This window comes from Rhinolophus ferrumequinum, chromosome 2 (assembly GCF_004115265.2).
Source record: "Rhinolophus ferrumequinum isolate MPI-CBG mRhiFer1 chromosome 2, mRhiFer1_v1.p, whole genome shotgun sequence".
NCBI classification, from domain to species: Eukaryota; Metazoa; Chordata; class Mammalia; order Chiroptera; family Rhinolophidae; genus Rhinolophus; species Rhinolophus ferrumequinum.
This window is the reverse complement of record NC_046285.1, coordinates 22,822,049-22,838,049: the sequence shown is the minus strand read 5'-3', so window position 1 is coordinate 22,838,049 and position 16,001 is coordinate 22,822,049. Positions and strand designations below refer to the sequence as shown.

Sequence of the window (16,001 nt, the reverse complement as noted above, 5' to 3'; positions counted from 1 at the left end):
CAGTTCTTCATTTTTCATTAAACATTAATGAGTGCCTACCATACTAGGTATTTTAAGATTCAGAGAAATGACACAGGCCTTTCTTTAAGGAATTTTTGGGAGTTTGGCAAGTAAAGAGATGACAAGCTCATAATGCTGGTGTGGTACCACATGGAAGGCGTGCCCAACTTTTTCATTCATTCATTCATTCATTCAGAAAATGTACTTATTGAGCACCTAACTACTTGCCAGGCACTGTTCTTTATGCTGGGAACAAATGCAAGTCCTTTGGAGCTTGCATTCCAGTGGGAGGAAAAAGACAATAAACATAAACTATATACGATGTCAGGAAATGCTATGGAGAAAAGTACATCAAAAAGAGGGTGATGGAGAGGATGTTGCTATATTATATGGCTGTCAAGGAATGCTTCTCTAGGGGACACTGAAGGAAAGACCTGAAGGAAATGGGAGCGTGAACCACAGACACGTGTCTAGGAGAAGCAACAGTAGAGGTTATGAGGAAGGAACAGAGTGCTTGGCATGTAGTTAGGAGGCGGGGACTGGAGCAGCTTGGCAAGGAGAAGACAATGAGCAGTGAGGTTCGAGTTGTAGTCAGGACTGATCCAGAGCAGGGTTTCTCAACCATAGCACGATGGACATTTTGGGCAGGATACTTCTTTGCTGTGGGGCTGTCCTATGCCATTGTAGGATTTCTAACAGCATCCCTGGCCTCTAAGCACTAGATGCCAGTAGCACCTCCTTTCCCCAGGTTGTGGATACCAAAAATATCTCCAGTTTGCCAAATGTTTCCTGGGTAGCAAAATCACCCCAGTTGAGAACTACTGATATAGAACCACCTGTCCAAAAGTGCTTTCTGAGATGATGAAAATGTTCTGTATCTGTGCTGTCCGATACAGTAACCACCAGCCACATGAGGCTGTTGAGCTCTTGTAATATGGCTAGTACAACTGAAGAACTTAATTTTAAGGTTTATTTGAATTTTAAGTTTGAATAGCCACATGTGGCTAGTGTCTACAGTATTAGATAGTGCCGATCTAGAGCCTGGCAGGCCTTCATAGACTTTTTACCTGTCTTCATTTCCTGTTATTTTTTTCACTGTCACTTCAGACTAGTCACAGTGCTGTTTGTTCCTTAAACTTGCCATGTAGGTCCTTGTCTCAGAGCCTTTGCTCTTGCTATTCTGTCTGGCACAGTCTTCTCTCATATACTTGAATGACTCTTTCCCTTACTTAATTCAGGTCCATGCTCAATAATCACCTTGTCAAAGAGGACGTCATCATGCTGTTTAAAATAATCTCCAACATTGCCATACTTACACCTTCCCTACCCACTTAATTTTTTCTCTGTAACACTTAACACTATAGTTTGTTGCCCTCCAGTAATGTGAGTTCTGTGTGCCAAGGATTTTTATCTGTTTTATTTTTATTTTCTATTACAGATCCTGGCACACAGTATGTAATAAGTATTTTTTAAATAAATGAATGTGTTGTAAAGCCGTTGGGGGATTTTAAACTGAGGAGTGGCATGATCTGACTTGTTTCAAGCAGGAACATTTTTGGCTGCTGGTGTGAAGAACAGACTGCAAGAGGGCAAGAGTAGAGGCAGGGAGCCTAGTTAGGAAACTACTACAATAATTCTGGTGAGAGAAGATAGTGGATTGAGTTAGAGTGGAGGATGTGATAACAAGTGAGGAATGACTACAAGGTTTTGGTTTGTGCAAGTGGAGTTACCATTTACGGAGAGGAGGAAGACAGGGAGAAGTAGATTTCAATGAAGAAACCAGGAATTATCAAGAGAAATTCAGGTTTTCTGGAGAAAGCGGTGATGCCTAAGAAGGATTAAGCAAAAAATAAGGTGTGGGGCAGAAAAAGGGTGAAGAATTACAGGTAAAGGGAGCAGTAGTGGAAAAATGCATGGAAAACCGCATGGCTGATTTTGGCTGGAACCAGACAGCACAGGAGCTGTGATGTGAAGAGAAATTTAATAAAGTTATAACAGTAAAAGCTCAGCACCAGGCCCTTCACAGACTTAATTCTTATAACCTTCTTGCAATAACAGCTCTCCCCTATTAACAGATGTGGAAGTCTGAGTTCAGTGGAATACACTGAATTGCTTAAGGCTCCACAAGCATAAAACTGTGATGCTGGAATTTGAATACAACTGATCCCCACACCTCTTTGAACTGTTTCCATTAAATCGTGTTCTGGTAGTTTCATTTACTGAATGCTTTTTGAGAAAAAAAGTTTTCCAGATTAGAGTGGTTTAGGGTATTAGATCTTACTATTAAAATATCCATTCACCAAAAAGCAGCCTATTAATAAGGGACTTTTTAAAATTTCCTGGAAACTGCAAGTTTCTAGGAAGGCTTTATGAATTTAAGGGGAAATAGTTTGCCTCCTAGGGAAATATGAAGAACCTTTGTGCTTTAGATTTGTGGTTTTCAAAGGTTAGCGTGTATCAGAATCAACTGTAGGACTTGTCAAGACAGACTGGTCCTCCACCTGACCAAAATTTAGCATTTCTAACGAGTTCTCAGGTGATGCCAATTTTGCTGCTCTGGGGACCACTCTGTAAGAATCACTGCTGGTAGAAGAGAATGAAACATCAGTCAGCTATGTCTGTGGCCGACTTCATCTTTTGTCTCTGAAATCAGGCAAGTCTGGCTCTCTCAATTTAGGTAAATGAGATCCATTCGTGGTCTACATTTGTAGGGAAAACTTCGTGGCATTATGGTTTTAGAAGAACACATCTGATTTTTCAGTTCCACCTATTTATTAGCTGTGTGACTTCAGTCAGGTTATTGAACCTTTTGAAGCCTTGGTTTCTGAAGAGCAGTGTTCTTACCTGCCATTGTTTAACAATTACAGATTACACATATAAAGTAGCTGGTACACAGTAATTTAGTAAAACAAGAAGCCATTTCTTCTCTAGTGTGCAGCAGCCATAAACAAGGCTCTCCCACTTTGTTTTTATTCCATGTACTGCTGTATTGCCTCCATTTCAAATCTTTATAGCCCAAACTTCTGTATCAGTGGATTCTTGAAATCAGTATGGATCTTACATTAAATTATGCTATGAGAAGCAACCTAATTTGTTTATCTTGGAAGCGTACTAATATTTGATTGCATCCCAGAATTCCTCAGGTTTCAGAAAAGAAAAATGGAAAGTGTAGATAACCCCAATAACTTTATCTAAATACCTCAATACATTTATGTGCTAGTCTAAGATCATATGACCATAAATTAGACTAAGAATTCTAGATCTCAGCTCTAGAATGCTTCAATAACTTTCTCGTAGTGTTTTTTTAAAGCGTAACATTTGATAATACGTGCAAATCACTGTATGTAACAGTATCTACTCTTTCATTTGCAGTCCTACCTCATCGCATCAAAGAGGTTCTTTTTCTACATCACCCCATTTTTTTCTAGTTGCAAGTTATAGCAAATAGTGTAGGGGGTTTTTGTTTAGAGAACCAACAAGAGCCCTTATGTCCACGACCTCACCTTTAGATACAGATTAATTGGCTTAGACATTTCCCCACTGAAATGCTTTTATAGGTAGTAATTTTCATCATCATTTACATTTTATCTCCAGGTGACTTCACAGTCTTTGTGTTTTTTTGTTTTAAGTTCTACCAGAGGCTCCTCACCCTTTGAAGAATTACCAACATAGATAAATCCATCCACTGTGTGGCTTTTTGAGAGTTCTCACATTTGTCTTCCACCTAAGTTTGCAGAAGGCACTATCTCACACTGACACCATTTACCTGAAATGACTTTAGTAACCACCGTTCTATTAATGTGCAATTCCTGCATATGGACATTAGTTAAAATAATTTCTAAAAAAGGTCTATTTTATGTAAATTTGTTTTCTATATTACAGTTTTCTAAAATCACTCAATCTGAATGTGGTAATACTAACTGAACTACCTCATTCTCTTATGACACATAATAGAAATTTCTTATTTAATATATACTTTAAGCCTAATTACCACTGAAGCATTGTGCTACATAAAACTGAACACTTCGTTACCAACAAGGACATTTTATTGAACAAATCTATGTACAGTACAAAAAATTTCTTGAAATGAGACACTATTGTTGATTTATTGCAGTTCAATGGCTCAGTTTTAATTTGTACTCTTATAAAATGCAAAGTAAAATAATTTAATGTTCAACAAGGAAGCACAAATTTCCTTTCTTGCTGAATCTAATCTTTCACATATTAACAATTCCAAAATGCATATGCAGCATTTAGTCATTCTGAAAAGGTGTTTTACAGTACCAAATAAATTAAAAAATAAACACTATCATCCCTTTTAGGTTTTTCATCCATACAACTGTTTAAACCAAACATGAAAGGAGTAGGGCCGAACCTTCAAGTGATTTGAGAAGAATCACAAGTTCAATGTTATAAATTATCTACTCATTATATAATTGATGGTTTTTAAAAAAGGAATATGGCTAAAGCCCAAAGTACCAGTGTCCTCGTCCACGGAGATTCCTTTTCTACCTCCCCCATAATATCTGAGCAGCAAAAATTTAGATTTATTTTCTTGACCTTATTGAAACAGCAGAAAGTTAATATTTACTGTTTTGAAGGAAATTATTTAAAAACAAAGGATTGAAACTTGGTCCATGTAAAATACACACATCCTCAAAATAGGAGTAGAAAGAAAAAGAGAAGAATCTGAAGAATAAGAAAGCTTTCTTTTCCTCTGAATCCCAAATTAGAACGGTTGGAACTTTATGCACCCTCTAAAAGCAAACTGATGTAAGTTTATGTTCTATAAAACATACATAAAATGTACACTCTTTCAATAGCAATTATTTGAAAAGTATACAAATAGGTTAGAACAGTGTGGTCAAATAGAATTTTATAAAACATTCCTTTACTTATTATGTATAAACTGATTTGATCTCAGTCTTTCAGAAATAGTTTTCTCTTAGCAACACAAAAGTAGAACTAAAACCTCAAGTTAAAAACAAAAAAATAACAAGTGGAGTATGTTTAAAACATCTTGGTATGAACTGCAAAATGAATAAAAATAATTTGCAGACATGGATTTATGTTGATAGTTATATCTTACAAAAAATAAAGTTAAAAATGTGATAGAATGTTAAGTTATAATTTTAAACTTCTGGAAAATGTACAAAGCAGAAATTATATTTCAAAACAAGTCATTGTCCAAGTGAACTAGTTTCCAAACAGACTTTTTATTCCATATTTTAGACTGAACTGAAACAGAACTCAAGTATTATATTTTTAGTATAAGGAAGTATGGAGACATTTATTTTTAAGCTGACAAAGAACTGAAAAATCTAATTGTGTTTACTTAAGTTATTTAAATGTAAATTCCACAGCCTAATGTAGGCTACATAAAAAAAAAAAAAAAGCAAAACTGAATTTGATTGGAATGGATTTATGACTATCAATTGCATAGTAGTGAATGCCAATGACAAACTCATAAGACTGGGAAAATTATTTTCAGATGTCTGATCTGTCATGACCTAGAAGTCCTAATTTAATAAAGTCTGGATGCTACCCTAGTAGAAATGTCCCACTTTCTTGGTAACTTCATTCAAGAAGCTTTAATATCCAAAAATTTATAATAGTAGTGCCTGATGAGATTATCTGCTTTGAACAAAAATGTGTTAGTTGGAATAACTGGAATATTTGGTTGACATTGGTACATTGGTAGCTCAGTTTTTGAAGAATTTGCTTTTGCATTTTTGTTCATTTTTTTCCCTGCTATAGATTAACACGCTATTAGGTAAAAGGAGATCTTTAAGCTTCCTCTTTTAAAGAATGTACAAGTGGAACACATCTGAGAGGGTATTTTAAAAAACATTTTTTGTTTTAACAATTTATTGAGTATTAAGTTACAATCTTAGGAAAATTACTGGTCCTCAAGGAAAATAAATGCATCAATATATCTTATTGTGTTCTTGTGCAAATTTTTGGTAAATATTTCCTTTCATATATAAAAAAATTACTATTCAGACCAAATTCATCACTAATAAATAAGAAAGCATGAGAAGTATGGCTTATTTTTATAATTAACTCTAATTGAATAAAACCAATGAAGTCTTGACCTGATTCTTAGCTTACATATTTTTTTATAGCCAGTTATTTTCATAGGACGATACTTAGATAACTCACATTAATGTCTAAAGGACCTTACTATGAATCATCAAGCAATGTCCTAACACTACTCTATATACAAATAGAAATATCCCAGTGTGCTTATACCATTATTCACATTGAGGAATTTGCAATTCAGTGTTTTCCTTCAACTAGATAGCCTTTAATGGTCTTAGATTCCTCCCATCTCTTCCCAGAGTTACTGATGGTACTTTTTCTATTTAATTGACATTGCTGTCTTTTAAATATAACTCATTGGTATTACAAAAATGGCAAGTGGAAGGTTCCATCTAAGCAGTTTTGTTTTGTTTAATTTTCAATGCTGGCATGCCATTCATTGAACTTTGACCTGTCTATCTGGAAACAAGTTACAATCTTTTATGGATAATATTGGTGATAAGTCAAGTTATATTTTCATGTATCAGTTTCCAAATTATAATAAACCAAATAGTAGTTATTCCTTAAACGATGTTTAACCAAAAGGGAGGACATAATCTGATTATGCATGACAAGAAAACAAATCCCATAAAATACTTGTTTATTGATACACCAATCCCTCTCCCTTTTTAAATAATGGATTAACTTCCCTTTCTGTAAGGCCATAGCTGGTTTCTTTCTAAGTTGCCTGAACATGTTTCTCACATAAGCAAAACTGAACATGCTGCTATCAATCATCGTGAACTTATTTAAAACTGGTTTTCTGGATAACTGGTACTTTGGGAGTTTTCTAATAACCCTTTTTGAATCTAAACCAGCACATCCCCTCTGTGAGTTCATTCTAGACAATGTGCTTTGTCTTCATCTTTAGTAATCCGAGACCGCTCTAAAATTAAGGCCATCAGGGACATAGCAAACTGAAGATGCGTTTCTTGTAGTGTTTTTTCACACTACTGCTTGATCGACAGATCTTTCTGAAACGTTTTTATCAGGCACCTGTAAAACAGAACATGTCTGTTAATTCAAATTTTATAGATGTTCAACTGGAATTCTAAGTCAGATTCCTGTTTATTTATATCCTTACTCATTCAAAAATCACTAATATCAGTAGAAAGGCAAGTTCTTCTTTTGCTCAAATTTTATTTTTCAGTTATCTTTTTATTCTCTTGTTTATGTAATAGAGGCTCAACTTCACTTCGTTTATATTCTGGCATACAGATGAAAAACTTCCATCATAATTATTTTGTTTCTAGAACTTTATTGCATGAAACTTAGAATGAAGAAAAGCCTCAAATACAATGAAAGAGTATAATCAAAGAGTATGAAAAACCTATGTACACATTCTGGCTTCCACAAATTCATAAGCCTGTCTGTGCCTGTGCAAATTACTTAACCTGTGAGTTTCAGTTCCTTGCTCTATAAAACAGGAGTAATAACATCACCTCGTAACGGTTATATGGATTAAAGGTAATGATGTATAGGGCAGTGTCTTACTATCTGTGCTATACAAATGTCATTTTTTTTTTAACCTCAAAGACCTATGGCCTATTCTTTTTCTGCAGATATACCTACTGAGAAGATAGAAGACTTACTTTCATCATCTGAATCAAATCCAAAGAGTGTCTGACATTTCTTTTGTGCAAGGTGAGCCTCAAGTGCTTCTGCATTACAGTAGGTTGTCAGGCATTTACCACATCTTAATCTTTTCATTGATTTTTTACAAACGTTATCTTGATCAGAACAGGGATCTATTCTATCAGTCAGAAATTTTCTGCGTTTTGGCATACTGAGGTACCGTTCATCAAGGTAACTGGGAGGCAATGGTCTGACATATGGCTTTGATAAAATTAAGCCATATGAAGTATGTTCATTCGTCGGATTTGGTTTGGAAGGTGCCTGAGATACTGGCAGGGTACTGTGTTCTTGTGATACAACACTGGGTAAAATGGAACCGTTTTCTGTCCTGATTCTATTTGTATCAATTTTCAAAGCAGGATCAGATGAAACTAAAGGTGACTGCTCTATTCCACTATGTCCATTGACTAAATCACTAATACTACAAGTATTTTCAGAATTTGGCTCTATGTCAGGCATCTTTTGGTCTGTCAAGCTTGTATCAGAAACAGTGTCATCAGAATGTTCATTTCCATTCTGAACTAAACTGTCTGTTTTCTTTTCCATACTTTCTATACACGTCTTTGGTTCTGTAGAATCTTTTTTTGATTTGCTAGTAGAAACTGGCAGACTAACAGCTTGTTTCTCATTACTTGATGAGTCTTTTTCCTGATGATTAGGATTTGAGTCTGTAAGAACATCCCAAAGAATTGCTTCACTTGGTTGTGCAGATAATTCTGGTGTTTTACTTAAATAGTGCTGGGCTTCATGTTCATATAGCAGAGGAAGATCTTCGAAAAGCTCATGGCATTCTGGAAAACTACACTGAGCTTGAAATATCCTGTGACTTTTTGTGTGCTGAGCAAGCTGGAATGGCAGCTTAAATGACTCATTGCAATTAAAATGCAAACAAAAGTACACATTTGGATAGCTGTGTCTATTAAGGTGATCTATAAAATGCTGAGAATCTTCAAACTGCCTTTGACAGAATTTGCATTTTCCCTTGCTCCACTTCATTACTGTCTGCCGCACATTTAAGTCAGTTGGATGAACAGTCCTTGCATGTTTATTTAGAAATCCAATTCTTTTAAATATTCTGACACAGCCAAGAGCAGGGCACTTAAAGTTTCCTTCTTGATCTGTAGCATATATGTCTTTGGGATGGCACACAGTTCCATTGATTTTATGAAGCACTGATGTTTCCTGATTCAGGTCATAATCATCTTCTTCATAATCACCTTCTTCATCCTCTTCCTCCTCATAGTCATCCTCACATAGAGGTAAAGGCTCCAATACATTATTTAAAGAAGTATCAGGACTGCCATTTTCAATAACGTTTTCAGTAACATCTCCCGATACACTTACGGGAATTTCAGTGAATTCAGCCACATGTGCAGGGATGACTTCTTTGTTTCCATCACTGCAAACATCAATAGCCTGTACTTCCAAATCCTTATCAGAATTCCCATTTTCAAATGAAATGAAAGAATCCGAACAATTTATTTCTTCCAAAGCAGGGATTTCCTGATCGTCCTGTTGAGCTGCAGCAATCTGCTGTCTCTGTATTTTCTTAACATGATTCTTTAAATGCTTCTGCATAAGTCCTCTGTTTCTAAATTTCCTACCACATATTACACATGAAAAACTGCCCTTTTTCTGATGAGCCTGAGCATGCCTTACAATGTGACCACCTAGGAATTCCTTGTTACATAACACACACCGATGCCTTGGGACGTTGTGGTCTACTTTGGAAGCATTCGGAGCGGAAAGGTTTTTCTTTGTATGACTATGACCTTTAGGTTGCATTCCAGATATGTCATCAGGATCAAGCTCTCCAGTACTCTGATCTGTAAGAGAGTCAAGCCCTTCATCTAAACCCTGCTGTTCTACAGCCCTTTTCAGATTACGTGTAGAATTTTCCAGTGTACTTTCATTTAGAAATCTAACCGCTGATTTATCACTCAGTAATGCTACACAGTTTTTCTTTATCATTACAAAGTTCCAGAATTCAGGATCAAAAAACAATCCCTTTTTCAAAATTGGAAGTAATTCAAAACGAACACGATTTTGAACACTACTGGTGCCTTCATTATACTCTTCATCTGGACGTTTGTAAAGCTCTTCAACAATATGGTAAGCTTCCAAGGAACGCTCAAGAAAAAATATTGAGAGTGCACAAATCCTGAGGATTTCCAAATCATTTGGCAAAAAATGTGCAATTGTTTTATAAATCAGACATTTAGTTTGGGGATCATCATGAAGGTCCAGTTGTAGAGCACAACCACATATTTCAACACAAATTTGTAAGCCTTCTTCTTCAACCTGTAAAAAGAAAAAAATATTACTATTAAATACCTTTTGGAAAAATATTAACTAGTTTATCTTTTTAAAATACAACTCTGAAATGAAAGCTAAATAAACACAGTTATTTCAAATGTGGAATTTTTCTCAATGGGTAGCCTTAACGCTTTTTAAAAATATATAATTAAAGTTTTTTTGAGAAAAATCTGGAAAAATAGCATTTTCGCTTCCAATTTATTTAATTTTCAAGTTTGTCAAGCCCTACTAACCATTGTATAAAATGCTTCATATACTTATGAAGATTAAAGTTTCTTACAAATCTAGACCTGTTTATTATTTAAGTACGAACCTCACATTTTGTTGAAGGGTTAAATTTTATGTATTTAAACACATTAATTTTTATGTTAAAAAATAACTAGTTTTTGGTTTTTTTTTAAGCCCTACTTATGGAAACTTTTTCATATAGCTGCATTAAATGGTATTGCCTATTTTTACTTAAGTAATAATATTTATCAAAATAAGGGAAGAAGGGTAGGCCACATGAAGAGGGCAATTACAATCTTTCCAAATTTAATAAGGTATCAGAATAATGAACCTACTGGAAGTTACCTGAAAATTATTCAAGCTTTGAAACTTTTTCTGATGACTCAAAAATAACTGCATCAACTTTTACTCGGGAATGTGAGTTATAACTAACTCAAGTTATAAACAATGCCATTAGTGATTTGGAATAATCTAAATGCTTATTTAAAGATACAAAAGTAGTATGTCTTTAAAATTGTGTGTGTGTGTGTACATCATACTGCCTGCCGATGGGGTATTATACATGACAGAGAGGAAGACTACTTTACCATCCTCATGTCTTCTTAGTCCCTTATAACCCTGCTTAAGTACTGTCAGTTCCATAAGCAGACCTGAACTTTGCATATCATACTCTCACTTTATCTGTGGTAAATCCCTACCCATCTTCTGTTCATTCTTTGAGAATCGGTTCTACTCTGAAAGTTTTTCTCACCATTCATTCTGGCCCCTGCCCTGGGGTAACATTAATCATTCCCTCTTTTTCCCACTGAGAATAACTTATACTTATTTCTAAAAAACATGTATATATTGTTTTATAACTACCTGTTTTATAACATGTAGTTATAAAACAATACCTCTTACTTTGAATTCTTAAATTCCTAGGAATCACTTTGAGTTCCTAAATTATACAGTATCTCATTTTATTGTATACACCTATGGTTAGCACAGAAGTTGGCATATAGTGACCTTTGAGCAAATGTTTACAGAATGAATGGGATCAGATCTATTCCACCGACTTTACTTTTCTCCTGTAAAGCTATCATTTTCAGCTTGGAATCCTTTTCTGAATTCAAATTTCCTATTTCTAATTGTCTGTTACAATTAGATATTCCCAGATAAAACAAATTCAAAATTCACTGCTTCATAATAATTCTTTCTCTTTCTTTTATGTTCTGTCTACATTTTCTCTTGAATCATGAAGTTATAATCTACCCAGTTGCCCAAATTTAAAAATTTCAGGATCACCACAAAGGACAAAAGGCAACATGATACTTCCTTACATGCAATCCTTTGATTCCAGTATATTTATGGACTGAAGTTCCAACTTTTAGTGTGTCATTCGAGTCCCTTAGAATCTCCAGCACCCCACCCATCCATGTAGTCCCTCCTATTAGTTTGATCTCTTACATACTCCCGCTAGGTTTCTCTGCTACCCTATGAAAGCCACTGGACAGTTGTGAGAAACAAATATTAAAACGAGGCAAAAGTGCTCTGTAAAATACAAAATCCTCTACAAATGTTAGTATTATCCTTTTCTATCATTCAAAACTCAGCTGCAAGCATCTTCCTCTGTAAAGCCTTTTCAGATATGCCATCTGTGCTGTCTTCTTCTGAACTCATACTGCATTGTCTTTTCACAGCACCAAGGCATATAAATGATGTATTCCATCAGATAAAAATGTTTTAGTAGAGAATAAACAAGCATATTTTTACTATTTATTTCATCTTTGAATTTTTCTTCCTGTAATGTATTCTTAGGTTGACCAGACTTGTGAAAATAAGGAAGCTTTATGATATTGGCTGATCTTCACCTATATTGTAGACATTCTATAACAAAGTCTCAATAATTTGGTGCAAATGAGAATCATACTCATATGTAAAAAATATAGATACATCTTTATTTTTAAAAAAGTTTTACAGGAGATTCTGATACACTTCAAATGTTGAAAAAGTGTTCTACAGCATAGTCTGCTTGGTTTTCTCCCCTTTTTTGGTGTGGAGAGAGGTTAACTTTGACAATGCATTTGAATGACATTTCACTATTTAATAATGAAGCTATTAATGCAGTTAGCAAAATAGGAAATAAACCCATAAGAACCAAAGCCTGATACAATGCTGCCAACATTGTATCATGGGAATACGGTCACTAAATGGTCATACATCTAATGAATGATGTGATAATGAATGTGGTACATGCATAAATACATAAGAAAAATTAAAATATATTACTTGAAGGATGCCTCCTTATATACTTAAAAGTAACCCACATAAAAATTCAGGTAAAATATAGGGTACCTTTATCTTTCCTATCTTTGTATTCAAACTTCTGTTAATACTTGAGGGGGAAAAGTTAAAGGATCTGCAAATCCATTTTCATGTCTATGTAAGAGTCATATGTAGAATTGTACTCACTTGTAAGTGGCCCATGATAAATTTGCTTTAGAACTATTTTTAAAAACAGGTAATGGGTTTGTATTACTTCAAATAAACACTTTAAATTTTATACTTAAGTTTCAAAAATGCCTCAGTATTCATGGTTCCTTTTCACCTAAAAACCAGACTTAAAATATGAACTGTATTTCTCTGTAACAGTGAAAGGGTATTGCGTATAAATTATATCAAGTTCATCTGCAAATCAGTTATGATTCTACAAACAGGACTTAGGATACCATTAAAAGTGACAAACTTATTTAATTAAATGAAAAGAGAAAATAGCTTCTTGGAAGAAAGTGTTACCATATTAAATTTTAAGTAACACAAAATTTGCTTTTTCTCTCTGCCTTTTTTTGTTATTTTTATTTATGTATATCCTTGTACCATGTTGGGAGTTTGAGGTGGAGGGGAGGGTGTGATATATGGAGAATGTGGCCTTAAATTCCTCCTTCTCTTCAATTTTATAGTCAAATAAATATTGTAAGAGATTATCGTAAGAGATTCAAGTTTCAGTGAACTGTCATTTAATTTTCATTTTAAATGAAGGGGTAAACATATCCTATTTACCTCATCTTTAATGATTTTCATGAAAGGAAATATGACTCTCACATTAGTTGCTGTTCTTAAAAGCTGGTAGCATTGATCTACAAAAACTTGTTTTGAAGGATTAGACTTAAGCTGAAGTTTACTCCATATGAAAATCAACTCCCTGTAAATGAGAAGAAAAGAGAAATATCAAAAACACAGTTTATTCAAATACAGACATTACCTATCTTTTGCTGATTCTATAGTGCCCTGACTGAGATGTGTACAAACTGGGCATAAATGGATTTTATGTAAAATCCCAAGCTACTTCTGCTACCTATACGGGACTAATAGAAGCTATGGGAAAAGGTCAGAAATTGCAATTTTGTAGTGGTAAGGGATGACTTCCAATCACATGCCGACAAATCTAAGACATCACGATCAAAACAAATTCTAATCCCCATGTACTAATATTAATGATATTATTTAAAAAAATAAACTTTGGCCATTAATATCCTACTTGCAAATTTAGAAATTAATACACTTTCTGCAAAAAGGAAATGGTTCATATTTTTATTTTCAATGTATTAAGATAGCAAAGACTACAAATTACAGGTGTAAGTATATTATAGTACTAATTCTGAAATGTTTTAGATGACCTGCTTTTCCATTAAAATGCAGTACTTTGAAATAGACAAGCTATGGACTACTTAAACTGTTTCACAGGTAGATTCTTTTCTAAAATATAGCTACGGTTATTAGATGAACAGGGTAGGAGCAGTGGGTATTGAGGCAAAGAACTCATAAGACACAACTGATATATTTGGATATCACATTTTAACAAATTAGAATTCTTTAAATGTGTCATTAAAGTTACATACAGTATCATAATCTAAAAAATATTAAAATAATTGATGAAAAATGTTAAAAAAAAAAAAAAAGTGATTTACTGAGTAATGTACCCTGAGTCCAGCACATACAACTATTAAATCTAAGGGCAGCTTGACTATCATGAAGGTTCACAGTCTACTTAGACAATACAGAAAACAAAATGATGGGAAGTAAAACCAAAGTTCCACCTCCATTTCATACTAGCTGTGTGGTGTTCATAAGTGTTAGTCTACCACCCACTTTTTTAAAAACATATACTCCAGTTTTATAAAACATATACTGGGTTTCACAACTTGCTCCCAAATCTCTACTTCTGACTTCTTTATCAATTTCCATGTCTGGGTATATTTCAATTTAGATTGCTTTCTATCACCTTAACCATCTTAGAACAAATGATATTCCTGTAAAATTATCTTGTCCTAAATTAGTCAATGATACTAAACTTTCCTCTAACCTGTTTGATTCTAACCTGATTATTTTCCACAGGCTTTACATTTTAATTAGATTTTTCCCCATAGCCATACCATTCTTTCTCAATGCTAACCACCTTAGTCCCCTTTAATTTTACATATGTACTTCTACAGTAACATCAACCGATGCTTCCAAGTTCCGGTCAAGATGACATAATAGGTATACACTGTGTTTTATCTCCTCTTAGGCCCACATCACAATTACAACTAAACTGCAAAAACAACTGTCATTGAGAATGACCTAAAATCTTGCTGACCTGAAACCCTACAACTAAGAACATACAGAGAGGCCACTTCGAGACTGACAGGAGGGGCAGAGATGCGGAACAGGCTGGTCCTACACCCATGTGTGACCATTAAAAATTGGGAGATGTATCTCGGCTGTGGAGGACCCCTCCCCCACCCCAAGAGCGAGAGGCCCCAGCCCCACCCCAGCCCAGAGTTCTAATGCCAGGGAGAGAAGTCCCCATAATTGCTGGTTGTGAAAAGCAGCGGAAATTGTGACTGAGTGAGACGGAGGGCGGCTGCCGCTTCTCTTAAAGGGACCACACAAGGACTTACTCTGAGCTCCAGTGCTGGGGCAGTGGCTGGAAAGGCAGCACAGCCATATGGTGGGGAACTGAGTATCTGGTTTGGGACAGGGTCTAGAGGGCAGCTTTGTCCTGGACAGAGGAGCTGGCTGAGGCCACTGTTTCTTTGTTGAGTCCTCCCTCTTCCCAGTGTGCAGATGCAGGCAGCTGCCATATCTGAGTCTCTGCCGTGTGTTGGCCACACCCTGGTGATTCAAGGCCCCGTCGTGCCCAATTTTCGGGTACACCAAAGCTGCTTCCAGTGGCTTTTCGTACAAACCGCCTGCCTTAGCTCATGCTGCAGACTTTCCTAGGGTCTCTCAAAGGTTAGCGGAACCGAAAACAAGCAGTATCTGGCTTGAGCATGTCCCATACCCCTGGCTGAGCAGCCCTAAGCCCAGCACTAGCAGCAGGCAGCCTTGGTTCGCAGCTTGGCCTCTCAAGGCACTTCCAAGCACAGCACGGGTGGCAGCTATCTGTGGATTTCTTTGGGGTTCCTGCCAGGTGGCCCTGGGTGGTGCACAGCCTGTGGCTGAACTTAACCTGCAGCGGATCCCTTCCAAGGATCGCTGATGGGCTGGCGCCCCCAAGTAGCCTGCTTTGAAATGAGCTGGAGCATCACCCAGCCGCCTCTAAGAACGACACACCCAAGGGGCTGATTGGGCAGGCACCAGAACACTGCTGAGGCAGATCCTGCTCTGTAGGGTCAGCCCCTGCACCACAATTCCTCCACTGTAGTCAGAGGCAGTCCTCAACAACCAGTGAGCCTGAGGGCCAATTGACGTACAAATAGCAACCAAGGCTCAACTACAAG

General features: G+C 35.8%; 1 protein-coding gene across 3 annotated transcripts in view; it reads right to left on the bottom strand.

Annotated features, from left to right (window-relative positions):
• Positions 1-4,028: 4,028 nt before the first annotated feature.
• ZNF654 (zinc finger protein 654) overlaps positions 4,029-16,001 on the bottom strand; it is an 83,226-nt gene continuing 71,253 nt past the window's right edge. For 2 of the 3 annotated variants that reach the window (XM_033126133.1, XM_033126150.1), the window contains 3 exons: positions 13,300-13,441; positions 7,674-10,017; positions 4,029-7,077 (listed from right to left, as the gene is read on the bottom strand). In XM_033126133.1, the coding sequence (XP_032982024.1) occupies positions 7,070-7,077; positions 7,674-10,017; positions 13,300-13,441 (2,494 nt within the window). In that variant the 3' untranslated portion in view covers positions 4,029-7,069. The remainder of the gene's footprint in view (positions 7,078-7,673; positions 10,018-13,299; positions 13,442-16,001) is intronic. The other variant, XM_033126140.1, reaches the window with a different exon arrangement.